General features: G+C 35.5%; 1 protein-coding gene across 1 annotated transcript; it reads left to right on the forward strand.

Moving 5' to 3' along the window:
• Positions 1-1,840: 1,840 nt before the first annotated feature.
• HMA1 (heavy metal atpase 1) lies at positions 1,841-8,956 on the forward strand. The gene is made up of 12 exons (XM_079035121.1): positions 1,841-2,476; positions 3,246-3,396; positions 3,507-3,691; positions 4,821-4,967; positions 5,063-5,258; positions 6,061-6,173; positions 6,260-6,501; positions 7,510-7,615; positions 7,717-7,884; positions 7,958-8,174; positions 8,282-8,556; positions 8,650-8,956. The coding sequence occupies exons 1-12, from the start codon at positions 1,943-1,945 to the stop codon at positions 8,818-8,820; spliced, it is 2,505 nt and encodes an 834-aa protein (XP_078891247.1). The 5' UTR covers positions 1,841-1,942; the 3' UTR covers positions 8,821-8,956.
• Positions 8,957-9,242: the final 286 nt, after the last annotated feature.

A 9,242-nucleotide genomic window follows, 5' to 3' on the forward strand; every position in this document is an offset into this window, starting at 1 on the left:
TGTATAATTATTTGTCTGTTACTTATGGTTGTTATTTGTTATATGTCGACATATTGTGTTGGGTTGAGGTTGTACTGCTTTGTGCTATAGCCAACAAACCATGGAGCATTCCAGATATGAGATGAGGGCCGATAGGCAAGCCAGACTCATACTGAGGGCTAGAGAGCATTCCAGATACGAGCCGAGGGATAGTTGGTATGCTAGACTCGTATTAAGGGCTTGAGGGTATTCCAGTCTGACGACTGAGTGGACCCACTATATATTGGCATTCCAGTCTGATGAATGATTGGGTCATGGGGAAGTTAGACATAAGCTGTGGGCTATGAGGGCGAGCCAGACTATGTTGTGGACTCAGGAGCAAGCCAAAGATGAGATGTGGGCCCGATAGGCAAGCCAAACTCATACTGTCGGCTTAAGGGTAATTCAGTCTTTTAGCTGTGGACCTAGTGCATGTTGTTATCTGTTATGTTTTCGTAGTGGTACTTTGGGGGAACTCACTAAGTGTTGACTTAGACTTTTAGTTTTGTTTTAGGTAGTTTAAAGGACCGTGGCAAGGCGAAGGTGTGACCATACACATCTTTGGTTTTACGACTGATTGGATCTTGGGAGACTCTGATTTTAAATAATGTTTTGGAAACAATGGTTTTGTAAACACTTCTTTTAGTAAATGGGTTGTTTTAAAAAGTTTAAATTTATTGTAATTTTTGCGATGTTACAAATTTCCTATCCAAGGCCAAATCCCGGTCTTCCATTCAAGTGTCAAGGGCTAGATCGTGGTCTTTCATACAGATGTCAGGGGCCACGTCCTAGTCTTTCATACAGTTGCCAGGGCCAAATCCTGGTTTTTTCATACATATATCACAAAGATAGCTAGTATCATATATCACAAATAATGGGTCGGCCTTGGTACATTCGACCCATTGATTCAGTGAGAAAACTCGTCATAAATGGTCACTAAGCCAAGTATCATGAATTGTCTTTAGGTCAAGTGAATGAATTTTAGATTAAACATATGCTCTTATGACAATATATGTTTTTTGTTTAAGAACTACACTTAATTGAAGTAACTTGGAGTTTGGAATATATAAAGCTTCTCGTTCAATGCTCAAAAGCACATGAAGACCAAAGGGGCCTTTAACTCCCCATAAGCAGGGTCGGTCCTAAGCCCATGCGAGGTGTGCAACCGCACATGACCTGTGTCGTTAGGGGACAAAATTTTTAATCTGTTGCTGCTCTGTCAATCCATTGTTAATCCGTCGGTAATTCGTCACTAATTTGTCATCATCTGTTGTTATTCTGTCATTATCCGTTGATAATCCGAAATTATAATGGCCCATTTTTAATTCTCGCATATAATCTTCAAAATCAACGGACCATACCTACCCATAAGAACAAAATATCATCATCGGGTCTCATGATTTTTCCATAATATCAATATAACACGAAAAAAAGACATCTACAAGTAAAACTCAAAGACATGATTCAAGTAAAGACTCATTTGCACGAATCATGATATTACATCACTATAATTTCGAATAACCAACATCAAATACATAACAATCATCGTTGACCATGCTTTTTAAATCTTTACACACAATGTAATTTTGTGTTAGTCTAAGCAAACTTATTAGCTTGTTAAGGTTTATAACATGTACACGAGTGGATAAGTATTGCATATAATCTAATCTAAGTAGCACATTAAAAGGAAAAGATTTCTAAAATATTTTCGGATGATTATGCACACTTTTGATTTATAAAGTTTTATAACTTTTTAAATTGTCATTTTATGCATTTTAAACAATGAGGACATGATGTGGAGGATATGTTGCAAGAATCGGCGTGTGGTCATTAATATCATTGACAAAGAAAGAGCAAAAAAACATGGGCCATGCCTCTATGCCTCTATGGAGAGACTGTAACTTGATTTCTCATAAATCCATCAATGGCGTCCATGATCTCTTCTAGTTCTACTTCTCCCCCATCAAAAATGGCTGCTCTTCGTCTCCCCATATCCCTCACTATATCTTCTAATTCCCCAGCCAGAAGGAAAAGGTTCCGAGTCAACTCACTCCGACCCCTTCTTCACAAATCCCTAATTTTTCCTCCCAATTCCCTCTCAAAACCCTTACCTACTCGCATTTTCCCTATTACATGTCACTCCAAAGCCACCCACGACCATCATCACGATCACGATCAAGATCATGATCATGGTCACCGTCATCAGCACCATCACTGTGGGCATCACGATCACAACGGGGGTGAATTCAAGCTTACGAAATCACAGAAAGCGTTTGCTGATTTCGCAAAGGCAGTTAAGTGGACTCAGCTTGCTGACTTCTTGAGGGAACATTTGGAGCTCTGTTGTTTTTCCACCGCGTTGTTCTTGGCTGCTGCTGCGTGCCCTTACTTGGTTCCGAAAGCATCTGCGAAGCTTACTCAACAACTTCTCGTTCTCTTAGCTTTCCCTCTTGTTGGGGTAATTATTTCATTTTGCTTCCTTTTGATATATATTTTCAGTTTGCACCATTCTTGTTGATTGGAATTATGAACATTGAACTATGACAAGTTACTGGCTTTGATTCTGTAACGACCAGTATTGTTATTGTTATGCTGGTTGTGATTTTCAAGTGAGAAATTAAGGGAGAAAGTCTTTTAAACTGGCATCCCCCTTTAGATGATTGATTTAAGTCCTAATTGGCATTGATCTTGAAGTGATCTCTTGTACACAAGAACACAAACATCCAAAAACCTCTGATTATCCAACTTTTTAAAGCACATTAGGTTCACAAGAAGCTAATAATTATGTTAGTCATTAGATGCCTTATTTCTACTATGTTTCAAAGGCGAATATGTTAACTATTAAGTACTTGGATGTTTATGCACATATGTATTTATCTAGTTCTCTTAACACCATGTGCAAAATTAAAAACTATTCCATGGTTTTAAGCATCCATGTTTATATATGTCTGTTTCTTTTTACTCAATCTAGACATAATGACTTAATGGGTTACTCCCAAAAGCTTGTCCCTTTACCTATTTGCCCTTCTCTTTTCCTCCCAATTCCTTTCACGTTAAAATTGATAAAATTCTTTTTGAATGGAAGGGTAAAATGGTCATTCGGTATCATTCATACGGTTTATTTAGTCCAACAAAGAAACAAACCATATCTTTAATCTTGAATCATCATCCATCTTTATTTTGACTCTATATATCTTTTATAAAACCTTTTCCATTCATCATCTCAGGTTTCAGCCTCATATGATGCTCTATTTGATATCACTGGTGGAAAAGTCAACATTCATGTATTAATGGCTCTTGCAGCATTTGCATCTGCATTTATGGGAAACTCATTAGAAGGAGGCTTACTTCTTGCAATGTTCAATTTAGCCCATATTGGTACTCACTTCACATTTCACAATTTCTTTTTCACATAAAAAATACATTCATTTTCCTTTTTATATTTTTACTAAACACATACATATAATATAAGTATATAACTACCACAGCTGAAGAGTACTTCACCAGCCAATCAAAAGTTGATGTCAAGGAACTAAAAGAAAACTATCCCGAATTTGCCCTTGTTCTTGATGTCAACAACCAACAATCACTAAACTTATCAGATTTAAAGTACCATGAAGTCCCAGTCAATGATTTAGAAGTTGGATCATTCATTTTGGTCAAAGCTGGCGAGGTATGAAAAGATACATACAGATTCTTATTTTTTAGAGTATATTACATCTTTGGTCCTTGAGTATACTTGTTTTTTGAAAAATTGGTCCTTATTTGAGGATCTTGTAACATTTTTTTTATACCTTTTCCAAGTAAAATGACTATTTTTGTTGGACCAAAATAGCAAAAATCAGCTATACCAGGGACCAAAATGGTAATTTTACCTGAAAAACATGGATCAAAAGTGTTACAAGAACCCCAAAAATAAGTGACAAAATGTCCAAGAGAAAAGTTGTCAAGACCAAAATTGCAAGCAACAGCTTTGTAGGACCAAAATTGCTAAAATCAACTGTACTTGAGGATCAAAAATCTAATTTACTCTATTTTTTATAGAGCAGGTTTCTAATTTACTCTATTTTTGGTCCTTGAGTATAGCTGTTTATTTCAGTTTTGGTCTCAAAAAGTTTTCTCTTGCAGTTTTGGTCCTTATTTGAGGTTTTTTTTGTAATGTTTTTGGTCCCTTTTCCAAATAAAATACCTATTTTTGTGGGGCTAAATTAGAAAAAATATACCCAGGGACGAAAATAGTCATTTTACCTTAAACATGGATCAAAAGTGTTACAAAATAAGGACCAAAATTGCAAGAGAAAAGTTGTTAGGATCAAAATTGCAAGCAAAAGCTTTGTAAGACCAAAACTGCTAAAATCAGGTATATTCATGGATCAAAAATGTAATTTACTCTCTTTTGTATAGAGCAAGTTACATTTTTGGTCCCTGAATATAGCTGTTTATCTCAATTTTGGTCCCTGAATATAGCTGTTTATCTCAATTTTGGTCCCTGAATATAGCTGTTTATCTCAATTTTGGTCCCAAAAAGTTTTTTCTTTTGGTCCTTACTTGAGGATTTTTGTAACATTATTTTTTTCAAGTAAAATTCCTATTTTTGTGACCAAATTTGCAAAAATCAGCTATACCCAGAAGACTAAAATAGTCATTTTCCAATCAACATGACCCAAAAAAGTTGCATTACATTATCCTCAAATAAGGACCAAAATTGCAAAAACCAGCTATACTCAAGGACCAAAAATGTAATTCACTCTATTTTTTTGATACAAGATTGAAAAAAAAAACTTGGTTGCTATTTTTTACAGTCAGTCCCTGTAGATTGTGAAGTTTTCAAAGGCAGGTCAACAATCACAATTGAACATTTGACCGGTGAAGTCAAACCCCTAGAAAGAGATGTTGGTGACAGTATTCCAGGTGGCGCAAGGAACATAGATGGTATGATGATACTAAAGGTACTTCATTCATTTCTCATTTCTCAACTCTTTTCAAATATCCCCGAAAAAAAGACGTTTTTGCCCTTGTTAAATTAAATTCATATATTTTATAGGCGAAAAAGACATGGAAAGATTCAATGTTGAACAAGATAGTGCAACTGACAGAAGAAGCTCAATCAAGAAAACCGAAACTTGAAAGATGGTTGGATGAATTTGGTGAAAGTTACAGCAAGGCAGTTATTGTTTTATCAATTTCAATTGCCTTTATTGGTCCCATTCTTTTTAAATGGCCTTTTTTTAGCACTCCAGGTAATGTCATTTTGCTTTTTTTGTCTTTTTTTTTTTGACAAATCTTCAAATATGGTCCCTGTGGTTTCCAAAAAGACATTAAAAGATCCCTGTGGTTTCAATTTCCATTGTGTTCGGTCCCTCACCTATGTAAAAAGACATTTATACCCTTCTCATTTCTTTTTATAACTAGTTTTAACTAAAAACCCTATCCTGATCCCACATCTCTCTCTCTCTCTCTCTCTCTCTCACACACACACACACAGAGGATTTTTTTATAGAAACTGCACAAGGACCTTTTGTGTAAATTAGGTAAGGACTATTTTTGTAATTTTTTTTGAATATATCTGTAAAAAAACTGCACAAGGACCTTTTGTGTAAACTATGGGGACAATTTTTGTAATTTATTTTCTACACAGGGGCCAAACCTGCCAACATACGAAAATCTTAAAGATATATGGGCTGTTTCGGTAAAAAAAAATTCATAGGGACCTTTTCTTTAAATTACAAAATTATACACGATAGAACTTGAAAATCTCATTGTGTGTGAGAGATGTGGGCCCAGGATGGGGTTTTAGTTAAAGTTAATTATAAAAAGAAACGATAAGGGTATAAATGTCTTTTTACGTGGGTGAGAGACCAAACAAGAAAGAAATCGAAACCACAGGGATCATCCTTAAAGACAACAAAAAGTTAAAGACCAAACTTGATTTTTTTGGACCATTTTTGAAGATTTATCTTGTTTTTTTTATTATTATTATGGAAATTGTTTAACGCACACCACCTGTTTGATGAAATGTCTATAGTTGTGTTTACTATTTAGCTTGCAGAGGTTCATTTTACAGGGCACTGGGGCTCATGGTTGCAGCATCACCATGTGCACTTGCTGTAGCTCCTTTGGCTTATGCTACTGCAATCAGTGCCTGTGCTAAAAGGGTAATAAAGTATTTTCCTTTTGATAATAAAATGTAGAATTGAATTATAGTATTTGACAAATGTTATCATATTGTGTGTTTGTATAGGGAATATTACTGAAAGGAGGACATGTATTTGACTCTTTAGCTTCTTGCCATACAATTGCTTTTGATAAAACAGGGACATTGACAACAGGGGAGTTTATGTGTAAAGCAATTGAACCAATACATGGACATGTTACAACAGATGAAGCTAAAAGTACAACTTCTTGTTGCATACCCACTTGTGAAAAAGAAGCTCTTGCTGTTGCTGCTGCTATGGAGAAGGGTACCACTCACCCGATTGGAAGGTAAATGCAAATTTCTTTTTTTAAAATCTATCAACTAAATTACATTTTTGGTCCCTGATTCTTTTTCTATTTTAATCCCAAAAACTTATCTTTTGTGACGTTTTTGGTTCCTGTTCCAAGTAAACTGACTATACTTTTGGGATCAAAATTGCAAAATCAGTTATAATCAGGGACCAAAAACGTTACAAAACCTAAAATAAGGAACGAAATTGCAAAAAGGTAACTTTTTGGGACTAAAATTGCAAAAATCAGATATACCCGGGACCAAAAGTAGTCTTGTTACTTGGAATAGGGACAAAAACATTACAAGAACCCCGAATAAGGATCAAAATTGCAAGAGCAAACTTTTTGGGACTAAAATTGCAAAAATCAGATACTAAGGGACCAAATGTAGTCTTTTTACTTGGAATAGGGACCAAAAACGTTACAAGAACCCAGAATAAGGACCAAAATTGCAAGAGAAAAGTTTTTGTGACCAAAATTGCAAAAATCAGATATACTCAGGGACCAAAAGTAGTCATGTTACTTGGAATAGGGACCAAAAATGTTACAAGAACCCAAAATAAGGCCAAAATTGCAAGAGCAAACTTTTTGGGACCTAAATTGCAAAAATTAGATACTTAGGGACCAAAAGTAGTCATGCTACTTGGAATAGGGACCAAAAACGCTACAAGAACCCCAAATAAGGACCAAAATTGCAAAAATCAGATATACTCAGGGACCAAAAGTAGTCATGCTTCTTGGAATAGGGACCAAAAACATTAGAAAAACCTTAAATAAGGACCAAAATCGCAAAAGATAACTTTTTTGGGACAAAAATTGCAAAAGATAACTTTTTTGGGACAAAAATTGCAAAAATCAGATATACTCAGGGACCGAAAGTAGTCTAGTCTTGTTACATGGAATAGGGACCAAAAACGTTACAAGAACCCCCCAAAAGGACTAAAATTGTAACTTTTTTGTAAATGTTATTGTATGTTAATGTTGACTTATATTTATGTGGTGTAGAGCTGTGATAAATCATAGTCAAGAAAAAGAGCTTCCTGCTGTGTGTGTTGAAAGCTTTGAGAATGTTCCTGGTAGAGGTCTTTGTGCAACATTATCTAGCATTGAGGTAGTGCCTTTTTCAAAATACCAAACATACCCTTAGGAGCTTTATAATACCCTTTTCTAATTTTTATTATTTTATTATTTTTTATTTTCAATTTGTTATAGCCAGGTTTTGGAGGGCGCCAAGAGCTAAAAGCATCACTCGGTTCCATTGAATACATCACCTCACAATTCAACTCAAAAGCCGAATCACAAAAAATTAAAGAAGCCGTTTTTAAATCTTCACATGGAACCGATTTAGTTCGTGCTGCTCTCTCAGTCAACAACAAAAAGGTATATAACAAACAATTCTTTCAATTTTTTTATTAAAACAATATTTAATATAAAACTATTAACTAAAATGTAGGTGACTCTCTTTCACTTCGAGGACAAACCTAGAATCGGAACAAAAGACGTAATCATGGAACTAAAACAACATGGAAAACTCCACGTCATCATGTTAACCGGGGACCACGAGCTCAGTGCACGTAGGGTTGCTAATGCAGTAGGCATCGATGAAATCCATTGTGCCCTAAAACCCGAAGATAAACTCAACCATGTCACCAACGTCCCTCGAGACACAGGTATCCCTTCCTTATCCCTAAATTTCAAACTACATTGCTTTTTTGAATAAAATGAAAGTACGTTGCTATTATGCGCAAAATGAAAGTATGTTGCTATTATCTTACAGGTCGAGGTCTAGTAATGGTCGGTGATGGTATAAACGACGCGCCTGCACTGGCGGCCGCGACAGTCGGCGTTGTGCTGGCACAACGCGCGAGCGCAACCGCTATCGCGGTTGCAGATGTTTTGCTACTGCAAGACAATATCTCGGGTGTCCCATTTTGTATTAAAAAATCGCGCCAAACAACCTCGTTAGTGAAACTAAACGTCGCACTCGCGTTATCGAGTATTTTGCTCGCCTCACTTACTTCCGTCATGGGGTTCCTCCCTCTCTGGCTCACGGTATGGAAAATCCTGTATACTGTGTACTGTGTACTGACTTTAATATCGTTAAAGTTATGTTATTGAAGTGTACTGTGAATTTACGATCAACAGGTATTACTTCATGAAGGTGGGACTTTGGTTGTATGTTTGAATTCGATACGTGCGCTTGAAGATCCGTCGTGGTCTTGGAGGACGGATCTTCTAGAAGGATTTAATAAACTCAAGTCTTTGGTCAACATGTTGACTAAAAACACCCCTACAATAAAGGTTGCACCCTCATAAGGTAGTATCTAGTGTAGGCTTTTTAAAAAAAAATGTAAATTGTGCTCCACATTTTTAAATAATAATAAACCAAAATCGTTGCATTTTGAGCTTAATGATGAAAGTGAAATGAAGGTTTGGTATATTTTTTTTCTAAGTCAACCCAATAAATGAAAAAAATGTAGTTAGTTAGTTGGAAGGTGGAATCACAAGAAGATAGATAATGATGTTGATGATGATAGCTATAAGTAACCATATTTATTTTTATGAAGATTGTGACATTATTTTTTCTTATAATGTTAAAATTAAACTCGGGTATTTTAAATTTAAAATTTAAATATATGATAAATGAGAAAGTATCTTTTGACCAAACAACCATTGTAAAGATTTGGTGGTGATCCCAAAAATGAGAAAAGGTGAATTATTATGATTAGTTAGTTATG

The sequence above is a fragment of the Lactuca serriola genome, chromosome 4, assembly GCF_051521515.1.
Source record: "Lactuca serriola cultivar US96UC23 chromosome 4, Lser_US96UC23_V15, whole genome shotgun sequence".
Lineage (NCBI taxonomy): Eukaryota > Viridiplantae > Streptophyta > Magnoliopsida > Asterales > Asteraceae > Lactuca > Lactuca serriola.

Bases quoted from the DNA above. Each gene is read 5' to 3' on its own strand.
- HMA1 (XM_079035121.1), top strand. From the start codon at position 1,943: ATGGCGTCCATGATCTCTTCTAGTTCTACTTCTCCCCCATCAAAAATG. The intron at 4,968-5,062 runs GTACTTCATTCA...TATATTTTATAG, and splicing joins ATGGTATGATGATACTAAAG to GCGAAAAAGACATGGAAAGA. The intron at 7,885-7,957 runs GTATATAACAAA...ACTAAAATGTAG, and splicing joins TCTCAGTCAACAACAAAAAG to GTGACTCTCTTTCACTTCGA.